Raw genomic sequence first — 17,006 nt, forward strand, 5'->3', positions numbered from 1 at the left:
GGGTTTATACAAAACGTTAGACCAAAACAAGTGGATTATCTTGAGTAACCGGGTCAGGACTGTTGGAAAGAGACATTCGTGTTTGTTTTGACTGATCTCCCCTAGACCTGAAGGAGAAAACCCATTTCAGCTGCTTGAATCCGCGATGTCCTTCTTTAGGTCATGACCCCCCCCCACCCCTAGTGACGGTAAATGAGGGTAGGAAGGAAGACATACAGAGACTCAAACATCGAGAAGTACCTCAGAGATTCTGCAGCAAAAACCCTCAGAGACGTCCATGCATTGATTCATGTTTGAACTGAAAGCTGTGTATACAGGGTGCTTCCACTGCTTCTGTCTGATCTGAAGCACGTTCTACTCCCACCAGTTCCCGTTTTTAGTTTTCCTTTATTTAGTTTTTTGTCGTGAACATCTGGATCACACAGCCCCCTCCCTGCCGCCACCAGACTCTGACCGTCTCGTTTTATTACTGTGTGTTTCTGTTTGTATTCCTGCAGACACTGTAGACTTTGATGATCACTTTTTTTAAAAGCATTTTTAAACCGCTGTGTGTTTGTGTGAACATCCTGATGCTGACAGAGCTGTTTCTGTTGTTGTTTACTTAGTGCTTCTGTTGGGCTCGTTGTGTGAGAGCTTCCATTCACCGACGAACAGCACTGTTTCTGTTACTCAATGCTTCAAACTATTCTAGGTATTTATCATGCAATTTTCTGAGCATTTTGGGATTTTTTGTACAAATAAATACTTTACAATCTTTTCGTCTCGCCTTTAATTACAGATGTTTTTCTCCTGTGGTAAAAAAGCGGCAGAGGCTTCTGACTTTCTGCAGGAAGAGAAATATCATCTAAATATAATAAAAGACAGAAGATATATTTGCAAAAGTACTTAGACACTCCCTCCAATACTCAGAGGTGGAAGAAGTACTCAGGTCTGGTATTTGAGTAAAAGTAGAAGTACTCAGATCTTGTACTTGAGTAAAGTAGAAGTACTCAGGTCTTGTACTTGAGTAAAAGTAGAAGTACTCAGATCTTGTACTTGAGTAAAGTAGAAGTACTCAGATCTTGTACTTGAGTAAAGTAGAAGTACTCAGGTCTTGTACTTGAGTAAAGTAGAAGTACTCAGGTCTTGTACTTGAGTAAAAGTAGAAGTACTCAGATCTTGTACTTGAGTAAAGTAGAAGTACTCAGGTCTGGTACTTGAGTAAAGTAGAAGTACTCAGATCTTGTTCTTGAGTAAAAGTAGAAGTACTCAGATCTTGTTCTTGAGTAAAGTAGAAGTACTCAGATCTTGTACTTGAGTAAAGTAGAAGTACTCAGGTCTGGTACTTGAGTAAAAGTAGAAGTACTCAGATCTTGTTCTTGAGTAAAGTAGAAGTACTCAGATCTTGTTCTTGAGTAAAGTAGAAGTACTCAGGTCTTGTACTTGAGTAAAGTAGAAGTACTCAGATCTTGTTCTTGAGTAAAAGTAGAAGTACTCAGATCTTGTACTTGAGTAAAGTAGAAGTACTCAGATCCTGTACTTGAGTAAAGTAGAAGTACTCAGGTCTTGTACTTGAGTAAAGTATAAGTACTCAGATCTTGTACTTGAGTAAAGTAGAAGTACTCAGATCCTGTACTTGAGTAAAGTAGAAGTACTCAGGTCTTGTTCTTGAGTAAAGTAGAAGTACTCAGATCTTGTTCTTGAGTAAAGTAGAAGTACTCAGGTCTTGTACTTGAGTAAAGTAGAAGTACTCAGATCCTGTACTTGAGTAAAGTAGAAGTACTCAGATCTTGTACTTGAGTAAAGTAGAAGTACTCAGATCTTGTTCTTGAGTAAAAGTAGAAGTACTCAGATCTTGTACTTGAGTAAAGTAGAAGTACTCAGATCTTGTACTTGAGTAAAGTAGAAGTACTCAGATCCTGTACTTGAGTAAAGTAGAAGTACTCAGGTCTTGTTCTTGAGTAAAGTAGAAGTACTCAGGTCTTGTACTTGAGTAAAGTAGAAGTACTCAGATCTTGTACTTGAGTAAAAGTAGAAGTACTCAGATCTTGTTCTTGAGTAAAGTAGAAGTACTCAGATCTTGTACTTGAGTAAAGTAGAAGTACTCAGGTCTGGTACTTGAGTAAAAGTAGAAGTACTCAGATCTTGTTCTTGAGTAAAGTAGAAGTACTCAGATCTTGTTCTTGAGTAAAGTAGAAGTACTCAGGTCTTGTACTTGAGTAAAGTAGAAGTACTCAGATCTTGTTCTTGAGTAAAAGTAGAAGTACTCAGATCTTGTACTTGAGTAAAGTAGAAGTACTCAGATCTTGTACTTGAGTAAAGTAGAAGTACTCAGATCTTGTTCTTGAGTAAAGTAGAAGTACTCAGGTCTTGTACTTGAGTAAAGTAGAAGTACTCAGATCTTGTTCTTGAGTAAAAGTAGAAGTACTCAGATCTTGTACTTGAGTAAAGTAGAAGTACTCAGATCCTGTACTTGAGTAAAGTAGAAGTACTCAGGTCTTGTACTTGAGTAAAGTATAAGTACTCAGATCTTGTACTTGAGTAAAGTAGAAGTACTCAGATCCTGTACTTGAGTAAAGTAGAAGTACTCAGGTCTTGTTCTTGAGTAAAGTAGAAGTACTCAGATCTTGTTCTTGAGTAAAGTAGAAGTACTCAGGTCTTGTACTTGAGTAAAGTAGAAGTACTCAGATCCTGTACTTGAGTAAAGTAGAAGTACTCAGATCTTGTACTTGAGTAAAGTAGAAGTACTCAGATCTTGTTCTTGAGTAAAAGTAGAAGTACTCAGATCTTGTACTTGAGTAAAGTAGAAGTACTCAGATCTTGTACTTGAGTAAAGTAGAAGTACTCAGATCCTGTACTTGAGTAAAGTAGAAGTACTCAGGTCTTGTTCTTGAGTAAAGTAGAAGTACTCAGGTCTTGTACTTGAGTAAAGTAGAAGTACTCAGATCTTGTACTTGAGTAAAGTAAAAGTACTCAGATCTTGTACTTGAGTAAAGTAGAAGTACTCAGGTCTTAAATAAATGGAGTGGATGTAAAACACACAGGACTAAAGACAGACAGCAAGGACACGCTTCACACTTCCTCCCGTACACTTTTATTCACAGAAAAGCAAAAATAAAAAGACACAGGTTTAAAATGAAGTTAAGAGCGAGCCTCAAATCACTGACACGAGATCAGTCATTATGTGTCAAATATTTATTCCTTTAAAACGTTACTGATTAAATTCGGGAAAAATGAATAGTACATGTCTTTTTCTCCAGTGTACAGCAAACCACAGCCGACGGTGTTTCCTCCTGTGTGTATGTTCTATACGGAATATAAACACACAGATATATTTATATATACATACACGTACTGAGTAGAAATCATAAAGAGTGGGGTTTGATTTCCTTCCTCCGCAGAGGAGGGAAGGAGCTCAGCCGGCAGCGCTCTGCGTTTCTTATTCTCCCAATTTAAGATAGAAGGATGCTTCAGCCTCTGATGAACTCATGAGGCGAACGGAAGAGGAAGAGGAGTAGCGCCACAGGTGAACTCATTCAGGGATCCAACCAGAAGTTCAAAGAACAACACTGAGAATAAAGTAAGAATTTCAGAAAAAATATCTGATTATTTCTTTGTCAAAACTCTGACTTTAATCTCAGAATTCCTCTAAGAAATCTAATTTGTTTCAGCATTCCCAAATGTTCTCAGAGATCCGACTGTGTCTCCTCTCTTCTGGCTGTAATCTCAGAGTTCCAATTTTTTCCCTCAGAATTTTGACTTTTTCCTCACTGAACTCCAAAAGACCTTCCCCTTTTGGTCAGACCTAAAATAACAGCCGTGGCTCTAACCCTCTTCTGCGGCACTTCACCGGGATTTGCTTTCCATGAAACAGGAATACTTCACCCACAAAAAATAATCGTTCGTGTTTCAGTTTCTCTTGAATTATTTCAGAGAGCTTCGTCCTGCGCTGCTCGAGGCGCCCTCTGAAGAAGCTCTGTATTTAAAAAGGGAACACGGGTTCAGTGTTTCAAATTCAGAAGACATTTTGGGAGGTTAAGTTTTCCTTACACAGTCCCACTGTCTGCCTCACTCTCACCCTGGAAGCTGTGATAAAAACACTGTCCGGTAACACGTGGGGGGGGTGGGGGGGGGGGGCGTTGTGATGGAGAAAATCTGCTGGGAATATTCTGCAAGCTGAGGGGAGATACAGTAAACCCTGACAGTGACCCCCCCCCCCCCCCAACCAACAGAGAGTTGAAGCCCAGCGAGAGGAGCGCCCACTCTGAGGGAGCGAATGCAGGACAGTGAGAGGGGCTGATATGTGAGGGGGGGGGGGGTGCAGAAATACAGAAGGGTGAGACAGGGGATAACTTCAGACCCCCGTCCTCATGGCACAGTTCAGAGGCGCCTCTGAGCTCCTGATATTTACTTTCTACAATATTGGCAGTACTGTTTGTTTCCTTAAAAACAGACGGGTTTAAAAGCGATGAGAGACTGCAGTGAACGTTGCTTCAGTCGTCCAGGAGGAGGTTCAACTGCCCTTAAAAATAACATAAAAATCGATGGTCGGCTCAGCGCTATGGGGCGGGGCGGGGGGGCTTGGCAAAAGACGGACAAAAACAACAACAAAAAAAGACCAGTTCTGTCCGCCGGATTAGCCGCTAAGAAGATGTTCCCTCTCCGAAACAGAAATCCACGATGTGTTGGCGTGAGCGGTGTGTGAAATGTTGAGAAAAATAACCTCCAGACATCCCCCCCCCCCCCCCCTCAAAAATAAGAAGTAAATCCAGAGAAACGGTGACCTCCTTCTCCACTCTGAATGTCCTGTGTGCAGAGAAGGAGCTGTGTGTGTGTGTGTGTGTGTGTGTGTGTGTGTGTGTGTGTGTGTGTGTTATGGCGGTCGGCTCGCAGATCCTTAAACAGAGGAGGTCAACGGTGCCCGTCTTCTGAAGTCCAAATAAAACTTGATTTGACGTCTAATAAAATCTGTACACTCCTCCCTCTCTCTCTCTCTCTCTCATGATTAACTCGTCCAAAGGGGACTTTCTTTTTTATCTCCATTTATTTATTTATCTTTCACCGTATATTTATTAAATCTGTTTTTAATTTAGATGCTCTGAGTCTCTGGTGTTGGTGCGTGTGGAGAGGAGACGCCCTCTTCTCGGCGGCGGCGCGCTGGCGCTTTGCTAGCAGCACTTTTTCTTTCGTTTACTGTTCCGGGTGAGTTTGACCACGTCGTTCTGTTGCTGCTGCTGCTGCTTGGCGAGAACCTCCTTCTTGGCTCTGAGCACGAGCTCCGTGATGCAGTTGAACATCTGCGGGGGGGGGGGGGGGGGGGGGGAGAGAGAGAGACAGAGGTGAGAAAAGCAGGAAGTCGGTCACACACAGACTGAAGGATATAAACCACACATCAACATCTGTACCGTCATAACCTTTTCTACCCTGTGGGAGGCATCTCTTCAAACCTGGTCTGCTCTGATTGGTTAGCTGGCCAGATGTCCCGCCCCCTTAGCCTATCACGTACAATGTGTTGGAGCGTGAGTGTTCTGACAGTGATGTCACTTTGTAACTGAAGTAAACAAAAGGAGTGAAACAACACTCCTTACTGTATAGAATAGACCTTGAACGCACCATAACTCAAGTCCATAGCACCTCTGTTACTGGATGCTAACAGCTAATGCTAACTGTAGCGCTCCCTCTGCTGATCTCAACACAGACTTGTGTTGTTAATGTAGAATTTCTGAGAGAAATAAGTGTGTGTAGGAGGAGTTTAGTGCGTCCTGCATCGATACTTGAGCTCGTCATCGACTCGGTACTGAAGAATGGGTTTTCATGACATCACAACGTGCACAATGAGTCTCTGCACAACTGATCAGCAGGTATGTCACACTTGCTGTCTTCCGTCAGCTGCTCTGCATACCAGGCATAACACACACACACACACGCACACGCACAAGCACACACGCACACACACGTCAGTCAGCTGGGACAAAGAGCTACCTCTTCCACGTTGATGTTCTCTTTCGCGCTCGTCTCGAACAGGTTGATGCCCATCTGCTCGGCAAACTTCTGTGCGTCTGTCGTCTCCACCACTTTCGAGTTGGGGTCGTCGTTTTTGTTTCCCACTGCAGACAGAGAAGGGTTCAGAGGTCAGGCAACAGGACTGTGGTTACGGTTAATAAACGATGCACCTGTAGCCTGCCACTAGCTGCAGGGAGTGGTTATCAGGTGGTCTGCTATGAAGGATATGACTTTAGAAATACAGGGATTGACTACGACCATACGGACGCTTTATTCTAGGATTCTGTGATCAACTGCTTTTGTCTCTGCACATATATTTGGGATCCGCTGTATTTTAAGGAAATAACACTTTTACTCGTGACTATTTCTCATTTATCAGGTATTTTGTTGGTGTGTAAACAAAGCTCACCTATTCCTCCTCAACATGTCGAGAGTTTTCAGGAGTTTCTGTGACATTTTGAGTGAGTCTGAGGCGGGTCTAGCCAAGTGTGTGTGTTACCTGTGTGTGCATGGAGGATAGGCTCTCGCTTGGTAGCCAAAACAAACTCAGCTGAGTCATGGTCACCGCCTAACACTGACAGGTTGGAGCTGTGTTTTTTCTCTCACCTAATATTCGGCACACGTCGTCACAGTTCTGGTTGATTTCGTGTAGCCATCGTTTGACGTTGACGAAGGACTCTGCACTCGTGACGTCGTAAACCACTATGACCCCGTGCGTCCCTCTGTAGTATCTGAACGGGGACAGAGACACAGTCAGACATTTAGTCTCTTAGTTTGTTTCGAAATATAACATATCCATTTTGTGCAAGCTGCAACATGTGCATCGATAGAGCTGTGCCCCCAAAATCAGAACGGGAGAATCCCCTGTCTAACGGCACTCACAAAACACCCCTTTGTCTCACTGTGTGTGTGTGTGTGTGTGTGTGTGTGTGTGTGTTTAGTGGACATGACACATAAGAACCATAAACATCCACACACATGTTCACATTCAGCAGCAGAGTGGGGCCCAGTCTGCAGCCACCCTATCTGCACACAGGTAGTAAAAGGACAATAAACGGCACTCCTGCCTCACATATAAATCACAGTGTGACCTGTGGCCTCCGGGGTCAAGGTGCGGACCATGTGACGTGTCATCGCTTTAACATCATTTCCTGTCTGTCTCCTAACAAATAAACGTCAGAAAAAGGTGGAAAATGTTTCCAAAAGCCCAGCACGACATCCAAAAATGTATTGTTTTGTCCACAACACAAACATATTCAGCCAAACGCAGAGATGGTTACGTGGTTGTTGCCCTGAAACAGCCAATACTAATAATGAGAGAAACACGCATCTCAGCAAAGAGAGGAACTCCCTCTGGAGGGGGACACAGGGATGTTAGCCTCAGCAGACCATTTACATGTATTAAGTTTTCAAGTATTTTCTGGGTCTTTACAGGTCTTGACTGGGCCTGAGTCTGCAGCCCGATGCACGGATCAGGTCCACGCTGTGTTTCATCTCCACTGGCATGTTATTCAGGATCTAATGAGGCGCCACGGCTCTCTGCTCCTCTCAGAACTATCAGAATAAATAGGCCGCTGCTGGAGGAGAGAGTCCTGCAGAACGACCGGCAGCCCAACTAGGACGCTGGTGCTCCTGCGGGGCTGCGGAGGACTCTGACGTCATATCAACTATCAGCGCTGAGTGAGTTAGAGGCAGTTTAATACCCTCTGATTAAGCGGATCCTCGTCAAAGAGCAGTGGGCTGACGAGGGGTTATGTAAGACTTCTGCGTGGTCTGATGCAGAGGGTTGTAAAGCTTCGTCCGTTAGCACCATCCCTTCTTCATGATAATACAGTTTAATTAACAGCATTTAACTGCCTTTCATTCATATATGGTTTCATAGAATTGGAATACAGGACTGGCTTTTAGATCATGCATTTACAGAGGCATGGAGCTCACATTGAATGTCAACACATCACAGATTTAGCGGGAGATTTGCCTTAAAGTTGGACATTTTTTGGCCTGAAACTACTCTCATATACACCAGTGAGACCCCAGATTATCTCCCGTCAGCAGGGGGACACACTTACAGCAGGAGAGGGTAACAGCACCCACCCTCATCAGGGGCCATTCAAACTAGCTGCACCTTTACCAGCTTTGAGAACACTTCAATGATCAATCATTATAAAACATATCAGAGATATTGTTAGTATGGTCTCCCAGGGGCAGGGTGGTTGTAACCTGAGCTGTTTGAGCTCCTTTTTGTTAATGCCACAGGTTACGGTGTTTCCCCATTAAACACAGAGGTGTAGAGTTGCTAGATAGATTTTTGATGTACTTTACTTGAGTACTTCCATTGCATCCTACTCTATACTTCTACTTTTAAAAAAAGTACTATTACTCGAGTAAAGCACCTGAATACTTCCTCCAACACCGGCTATCATGCAGGAAATATCACTCAGGATCTTTGGGGACTTCCACTCAGTCTCTCACATCATCTCTACTGTCTGCAAACTGCTTCCTCAAATCACATCTCATAACCGCAACAAGGCATTTTGTAGTTTCAGATTCAGCTGCTGAAACTGAAATATGGAGCTTAACATTTAAGAGGCTGGATGTGTGCGTGCATGTGTGCGTGCGTGCGTGTGTGTGTGTGTACTCACGTGGAGGTGATGGTGCGGAAGCGCTCCTGCCCTGCTGTGTCCCAGATCTGTAGCTTCACCTTCTCCCCGTTGATCTCCACCGTCCGGATCTTAAAGTCCACACCAATCGTGGTGATATAGCTACCTGTAAGCACACACACACACACACACACACACACACACACACACACACACACACACACACACACACACACACACACACACACACACACACACACACACACACACACACACACACACACACACACACACACACACACACACACACACACACACACACACACGTTTAAGAGGCGGAAGGAGAGAGAGGGAAGTGTTGAGAATATACGACAGAGGAGGAGGAGGAAGATCTACACACCTGAAAATGTGTTGTCTGCAAACCGCAGGAGGAGACTGCTCTTCCCCACCCCTGAGGACACACACACACACACACACACACGGTTAGAGCGAGAGGAAAACAGGTTCACCAAATAAAACACATTTTCTGAGATCAACATGGTTTGTGCTTCAGAAATGTCACGCTGCAGTTTGCATTTTATATTCTGGTTACCAGAGTGACAGTAACAGCGGCCCTCATCCTAGAAGTGTTCAAGCACACACTTAAGTAAGGCTGCACCCTACGTGATCATTTAAAGCATTTTCATGACGCTAGAGCTGCAAGGAAAGGTCGGTTATCATTAAAAGGGCTCTTTAGGCCGCGTATAGCTCAGTGGGAAGAGCAGACGGCCATATACTGGGGTTTGATCCCCATGCGGTGGACGCAGGTTTGAATCCGGAGTCCCTTTGCCGCGCGTCTTCCCCTCTGTCTCCCCGTTTCTGAAATGCACTATAGTAAAAGCACTGGTTGCCCAACAATTCTAAAAAAGCGCTCTTTAAAATGCAGCGTTCAGCCTCTCAAATGAGGAGAGGTCTTCTTTCTCTGATTCAAATCATATTGAAGTGAGTTTGCTGTTTTTTAGACTGACAAAACGAGAGGTTTAAAGACATCAGGAAAACAGGATGGACATTTTATAGACCAAATGATTAATGTAGATATCTAATAACAGTCTACACATTATTAGATGATGAACATAATGAAGATTTGCTGCTCTAGTTTGAAGCTACAGATGTGTCATCAGTGTATTAGCAGTGAAGGTGTCAAAGCCACAGACAGAAAGACAACAAATAGAACAGATACCTGGGTTTCTAAATGTATCATGCATAATAATACAAAGGAAGAAACAAGAGGAGGATCAGTGGCGTCTTCGTCAGCTGGATCTGCCTGCAGCTCTGCCTGCCTATTGTCATCTCCTGTCTGATTGGCCCCCCAATAAGAGCTCTCAGGTTCCCGTGGACTAACTAACAATCACCGAAGCTTCGAAGCAGAAAAGAGACCTCCATCTTTCTGAACTTTTGAAGCTTCAAAACTCAATCCTGCCGTCTGCGAGACAACAAAAGGAGCACTTCTCAGGGCTCAACAACACGTAAAACAAAATGCACCGTCAGGCGAGTAAATCCAACAACTCTTCGGCCTCTGGAGCTGACGCTAGATATGATGCATCATCTTCCTTCTCATCTGTCGAGAGTTTTTGCTGTTCCTACGGTAAATATCTTATCTCTGTGCTTGTGCAAATGGCAATAAAGCTGAATCTAATCTAATCTGGCTCCTGCTGATGAATAAAACTATTAATAAAAGGGCAAATTGATTCTGGGTATGTTGACTTCTGACTGCAAAAAGCATGCTCTTCTTTAGAAAAGCCATTCGTTAGAGTACCAGTGATAATACCGTTCATTTCAGTAAAACTTTAAGAGCCTGGAGGAACATTTTACGTTACATAACATGTGTCAGACCGCCCTCCACGAACAGATATATCATGGGCATGTGCTACCTTGGCGGGCCGGGGGTTAAACCAGTCCGGGGAAGGGAGATAAAACTCGGCCTTGGTGCAGATTGGAGGTCCAGAGTGTGTCTGATTCTCACATGCAGCAGCAGAGGTCAGAGCATCTTCCCTAAATCATCTCTACACACACACACACACACAATGTATTCTGCAGCTGAGGGCACACTGGAGCCTGTGTGTGAGCCGCAGTAAAGAGTTTCTGTGCTGAGAGGGGTGGTGCCAGGATCGGGGTTATCAATGAATGCAAAGATCATTGACTACAAACAAAAGTCCTGCAGGCGGGGGGGTGGAGCCCCGCTAACAAGGCATGTGCTCACTTTAATAGGGAAATACAGTAACCTGTGGCATTAACATAAAGGAGCTAAAACAGGTCAGGTTACAACCACCCTATGGTTTATAATCACTGATCATTAAAGTGTTCTCAGAGCTGGTAAAGGTGCAGCTAGTTCTAATGGCTTTGTATACTGCAGGGTAGCTGCTGGATTTACTGCAGGTGAACTACAGTCTGATTTAAGGGAGATTATATTTACCTTCATTAATCCACATCTGTAAAGTAATACTAGCTTCTCAGTCCATCTATCTAAAGTCCCAGTAACCCTGCACACAGCGAACCTCTGACAGCAGAGAACTCCCTGAGCCACAGCCTCTTTAGTGTCTCCTTTTCTATAGCCCAGGAGAATCTGCACAACAGATACTCTGCACAATCCTAAAGTCTGCACTATAAAGTCCAATGCCAATATGTGTCCGCAGTATATTTCTACATCAAACATATTCAGTATTTTATTTATATTGTGTATTATTTAGATTGTCTGTCTGTCTGTCTGTCTGTCTGTCTGTCTGTCTGTCTGTCTGTCTGTCTGTCTGTCTGTCTGTCTGTTAGATAGTGTAATGATGGTGATAGATGTTGTTAAAGATGTTTGCCCCTTTTCACCTCCTTTCTCATATTCTGAGAACCTAACACAACCTGATTTATGGAGCATTATTTTAGTTAATTATGGTGAAGAAAGGGACTTGTTTCCTTTGGCTTTTGACAGTATTTTCTGATTAATGGAGTGATAAAAACTCATAGGAGGGCCAGACTCAGTACAAACCTTTCAATAATAAATTACCAAACTGAAAACAGATATAGAGTATGTATCTATTTAAAAGATGTTCAATCATGTAAAATATATCTGAATTAAAAAGAAAGTTGTAAAGGAGAAAGTAAAAATGTGTCCGAATTGAAATTTAAGCTGTATAAAAAAATACAACATACTACAAAATATGCACAAAAAATTGAAATCAAAATTAATAAAAGGGAATTATAATTAAAGAAATCCTATAAAATAAGTTTGATACATCTGCATAAAAAAGAAAGCTGTTTAGAGGAAAATAAAAATAAAAATATATCATTAAGTACAATATATTGTAATTAAAATTAATGTTGAATAGAAGAAATGTAGTCCATCTATCAATATCTATATATCTAACGTTAGCCACAATCCTGTTAGTGTACAAACATTGTAATGGCTATTTATTTATTTTTAAATCACCATTTTTCTCTGATTCTGAGCCAGAAATGTCAAACTACACTAAACTTACCATCACATAATCACCTGATTTATTGAACATGATTAGGGATTTTGTCCTATGGCTTCTGACAGTAGTGATAAAACCTCATTAGAGCAAATACTCCCCTCTTTAAAACCCTCTCACTCTAATAAATGAATAAACTGAAACAAGTTGTATGATATCTATCCTTCTAACGTAAGCTAACAGTTAGCCACAATCCTGGAAGTGTAATGTTAGCATCACTTCACCTAGCCAACACAGCTAACAGGGGAAACACACTATAGGTACATTACAGAAGTCCCAGAACAGTGATTCAGGTAACAGAGTGTGTTGTGTTCTTGAGCTAATGTAAAAGCATCAGCCAACATGAAAACATGACCAGAAAATATCTTCCGAGATCAGAGGTCTTTATATCCGGCCTGAGACACAACCTCCGCCCTGTACCACAGAAACATGACGAATGTGTACAAATCCACAATCATTTCAAGGCACGAAAACACACATTTAACTGTTAACACCTCATCAAAGAACAACCCGGGCCTCCAGCTGCGTTTCTGCCTATCCCCTTGGAGAAAAAAAAACAAGTCAAGGCCTACTTCCCGTCCCTCATCCCCGGTGTTTCCTTACCGCTGTCCCCAATGATGAGCAGCTTGAAGAGGTAATCGTAGTCCCTGGCCATGCCGGTAGCTGGTGGCTCCTCAACACCCGCCTTGTGTGCTCGGTTTTCTGTCCGAAATCACCCAGATCCCCCCCGATATGAAAGAAAACAAACCAGCACTACCGATACTACAGATGGTTAGCATCCAACCCCCCGAGCCGCCGGTGTTTCTCTCGGGGTTTCGCGGAGTCAGCAGTCCTCACCCTCCGCTGCGAACAGCCGGAAACTCCGCTTCCTTCTGCTGCTGCACCCACCGAGAGCCGGGGACACTGCGCATGCTCTCCGGACGCAGCAGCACCACCCCATCGCTCTGAAGACTGTGTTTTACCGGTGGGTCCAAAACATCTGCAAACTGGGTCCAACGTCGCTCCATATCTCTCTAGTTTAGTGGTTATACAGGAATGGAGAGGACTTCTACTGAAAAGTATTTATAGCCAGACGAGATTTAGAAAACAGTTTTAATGCTGAGATAAAAGAAGGAAATATTGAGAAGGAAGGTCGTAGATAAATTAGCTTTGAGAATAAATTCACAATAATCAAATGTACAGGATAATAAAAAAAAGACAAATCTAAATGTTAATATTTTGGATATTCGAAAATAAGATGTAAAAGTGAAAATGTTGAGAATAAAATCAACGTTTTGAAAATAAAGTCGAAATATTAAGAGTAATCAGTATTGCTGTACATATTTAGAGAATTTTAGCATTCGATTTTTTTATTGCATTCTCTAGAATAAAGTCAACATCTAATTCTTCAAATGCCAGATGCCGAATGTTAAGAATAATGTAAACAATTAAGTTGAACTGAGAAGACAAGACATTTCGGAGGGTCCAGAATAAACAGGCTCTCCGGAAAACGTATTAAGATTTTAGTTTTTTATACAAAGTGAGAATAAAGCAAAAATCTCATTAAAAAAGCAACATTTACCCTGTACCATTCACCCTCTGTCTGAAACCAGAGACAAGTCTGCTCTGATTGGTGAGCTGGCCGGCTCTGTTGTGATTCATCAACTGCTTGCAGATGTCCCGCCTCTTAGCCTATCATGTACAATGTGTTGGAGCGCTAGCCAATACAAGCGCGAGCGTTACATAGGGATTTCACTACGTTTGGGAAGTAAACAAAGGCATTCATGCTGGGAGGGAGGAGAGGGAGAAACTCCCTCTGAGCAGCACAGGGATTTTAGCCTTTGCAGACCATTTACATGCAGTAAAAGCTATAGAACACACTACAGGAAAGGGACAAAAAGCATAATAGGGCCAGTTTAAGAGGCAAAAATAAGATTTCCAGACACTACAGGGGGCTTATATCTGTAAATCCCCCTGCCTATACGTGATGTGTGTATATATAGTCACTATTTGAATGAACCCAAACTTCAGCAGGTAGCGCAAAGACAAATGAAAGTCCTGTAGAAAACAATACTCCAATATTTCACACACATTATGAAATCAAGATCCTTTTATTTAGTTTTGCCTTTTTGTTTCTTTATAACCGTTTTACTGACATAAGAATGATTGAATGTATTCTTATAAGAGGTTGCATTCCCCCCCCCCAAACCACTCTCACACACAAACTCCAAATAAAAGTTAAAGACTGGGGTTTCCTCACAGCGGCGGCGTCTCAAATCACTGAAATCCTCTGGGTAAAATAAGTAGCAAAACACTGCAACATCAAAACAAAGTTGGCATTGTGTCTTTGTGTAACGCAGGAGACCAACCTGCACTAACAGATAAAATAAGAAGGAAAAGTTAGAAATTGGGTTTAAAGGCCGCTAAAACGATGAGTCAAAAAGAAAATTTGTTTGTTGGGGATTCTGTGGGAAAAACACATCTCAGCCGTGGTCCATGAAAGGCAACATGGGCGTGTTTGGTGTGTGTGTGCGTATATGTGTGTGTGTGTGTGTGTGGGGTTGCACTCGAGAGATAGCTTCATAGCTCAGTCCTGGTCCATCACGTGAGGATGGTGTCGTCGATCTCCTCGATGGAGTCTGGCTGGCTGGCGATCTTCTTCAGTGAGCGGCGGTGACACTCTGCCAGCAGGTCGTTACTCGCAGAGTCCAGGATGGAAGTGACACTCTGAAATACAGACAGAGGACGCGTCAGGAAAAGGGGATGATGTTATGCAAATGATAGCTGAAAGATGATGTGTGAAGCTTTACACTGTACTGCAATTTAACATACTCTAATGTACAGTGATGTACTGTACTCTAATGTACTGTGATGTACTGTACTCTAATGTACTGTACTGTGATGTACTGTACTGTACTGTGATGTACTGTACTCTAATGTACTGTGACGTACTGTGACGTACTGTACTCTAATGTACTGTGATGTACTGTGATGTACTGTTCTGTACTTAACTGTACTGTGATGTACTGTACTGTACTTAACTGTACTGTGATGTACTGTGATGTACTGTACTGTACTGTGACGTACTGTACTCTAATGTACTGTGACGTACTGTGACGTACTGTACTCTAATGTACTGTGATGTACTGTGATGTACTGTTCTGTACTTAACTGTACTGTGATGTACTGTTCTGTACTTAACTGTACTGTGATGTACTGTGATGTACTGTACTGTACTGTGACGTACTGTACTCTAATGTACTGTGATGTACTGTGATGTACTGTACTGTGATGTACTGTGATGTACTGTACTGTGATGTACTGTTCTGTACTTAACTGTACTGTGATGTACTGTACTCTAATGTACTGTACTGTACTGTGTCGTACTGTGTCCTGTCATACTGCACTGGGATGTACTGTACTGTACTGGGATGTACTGTGTCGTACTGTACTGGGATGTACTGTACTGCACTGGGATGTACTGTGTCGTACTGCACTGGGATGTACTGTACTGGGATGTACTGTACTGCACTGTACTGTGTCGTACTGTACTGGGATGTACTGTACTCTGACCTGCATGGTTTCCTCGCCCTGTCGGAGGCGCAGCAGGTTGACGATGGTGTGCTCGCTCTGCGCTCTGACGCTGGTGTTCTTGTCCTTGGTGTTGTCCAGCAGGCTCTTCAGCAGCGGTTTGATGAGGCTGGCCTCCATGGAGGGCGTCGCCTCCTCTTTGAACACCCACCAAAGTACCCGCTCTGACACCAGCCGGATGTCACTGGACTGGTTCTGAAGACACTGCGGGGGAAACATGAAGGACACGTCTCAACACACAACCTACAACATGTCACTGTACATGGGTGCGGCCACGTTTGTTTATTAACAGCTACTAAAAGATGTTCTGATGACTTAAGATTCAGAGGTTCCTACTGGTAGCTAAATGATCTGCAGGCATTTCTTCCTCCTCAAAATAAACCAAACTGACAATAAAAATAAATGAATTAAGCCGTTTCACATCAAAAATGTGTGTTTCCTGGGTGCCGTTTGAAGCATCAGACGGAGCGTACTGCGAGCTAACGGCTAACCTTTGCTCAGATTGTTTCTCTGATAACTTATGATCCAGACATTGAGTTTGTTCTTCCAGGAGCCAGTGATTAAAACCTGTAAAAATCACTGCATAAAAAACTTTCCAATAAAAAGAAATCTATGTTTATTGGATGCTATTCAGCAGACATACGGTAGAATGTAGGGGCTACAAGCTAACCAGCTAGCGTTAACTCTAATAAAGCAGGTAAAAAAGATCCCGACATTAAGGAGCATTTATTCAGGCTGCTCTTTCTATAAATACGGACACTTTTTAAACACTATATCGCTCGCACAGAGTCGATAGCATAGTGACTTATTCTCTTGCTCACTTCCTCTGTAGGACACATACAGAAAGTCATTATTTACCTTGACCAGCTGTGTGATGAAGCGCTGGGAAACACTGCCCCCCCCCTCCGTTCTCAGCTGATGCCTCATCAGGAATCCCATCGCTCGGATCCCACTGGTGGCAATGGGAATCTGGAGGAACAATCACAATGTGAGGAACAGAAATATTGTTTCCTGGCATCACTAACATTTGACGGGGGAAATGTGCATGCAGGCCTGTTACCCGGTTCAGATCAAACCCTGGGTACCTATTTGTTTACTCTACACTTCCTTTTTTTACACTCTTACCGGTATACACCTTTATACACTAAAGCATATTGTTATTGATGTTGAAAAATACTACTTCTTAATAAACTGAAGTCACGATTCTGAGAAAGAAATAAGGAAACTGAGTGCCTCTGTTATTAGCCAGGCGCCACGAGTTTCACTTCAGTTTGTCATTTATCATAACTTCATCCAATAAGAGACGAAATGGTCACAAGTGTATTTATTCTTGATTTACATCCAAACCTGATGGATA

At 42.8% G+C, this 17,006-nt stretch overlaps 2 protein-coding genes across 2 annotated transcripts in view; both read right to left on the reverse strand.

The window, feature by feature from the left end:
* Positions 1-3,050: 3,050 nt before the first annotated feature.
* rab35b (RAB35, member RAS oncogene family b) lies at positions 3,051-12,977 on the reverse strand. Its single transcript, XM_063897420.1, has 6 exons — positions 12,683-12,977; positions 8,983-9,033; positions 8,625-8,748; positions 6,589-6,713; positions 5,962-6,086; positions 3,051-5,276 (listed from the first exon to the last, which is right to left on the reverse strand). Exons 1-6 carry the CDS (start codon positions 12,732-12,734, stop codon positions 5,148-5,150), a joined length of 606 nt encoding a protein of 201 aa, XP_063753490.1. The 5' UTR covers positions 12,735-12,977; the 3' UTR covers positions 3,051-5,147.
* A 1,173-nt stretch (positions 12,978-14,150) lies between these two features.
* gcn1 (GCN1 activator of EIF2AK4) overlaps positions 14,151-17,006 on the reverse strand; it is a 30,744-nt gene continuing 27,888 nt past the window's right edge. The window contains exons 55-57 of the mRNA XM_063897960.1: positions 16,508-16,618; positions 15,632-15,853; positions 14,151-14,785 (exon numbers count right to left, since the gene is read on the reverse strand). Coding sequence (XP_063754030.1) covers positions 14,660-14,785; positions 15,632-15,853; positions 16,508-16,618 — 459 coding nt within the window. The 3' untranslated portion in view covers positions 14,151-14,659. The remainder of the gene's footprint in view (positions 14,786-15,631; positions 15,854-16,507; positions 16,619-17,006) is intronic.

Source organism: Eleginops maclovinus, chromosome 12, assembly GCF_036324505.1.
Source record: "Eleginops maclovinus isolate JMC-PN-2008 ecotype Puerto Natales chromosome 12, JC_Emac_rtc_rv5, whole genome shotgun sequence".
In the NCBI taxonomy this organism is placed as follows: domain Eukaryota; kingdom Metazoa; phylum Chordata; class Actinopteri; order Perciformes; family Eleginopidae; genus Eleginops; species Eleginops maclovinus.

Bases quoted from the DNA above. Each gene is read 5' to 3' on its own strand.
- rab35b (XM_063897420.1), bottom strand. From the start codon at position 12,734: ATGGCCAGGGACTACGATTACCTCTTCAAGCTGCTCATCATTGGGGAC. The intron at 8,749-8,982 runs GTGTGTAGATCT...GTGTGCTTACAG, and splicing joins TGCAGACAACACATTTTCAG to GTAGCTATATCACCACGATT. The intron at 6,087-6,588 runs GTGAGAGAAAAA...CTCTGTCTGCAG, and splicing joins CGACGTGTGCCGAATATTAG to TGGGAAACAAAAACGACGAC.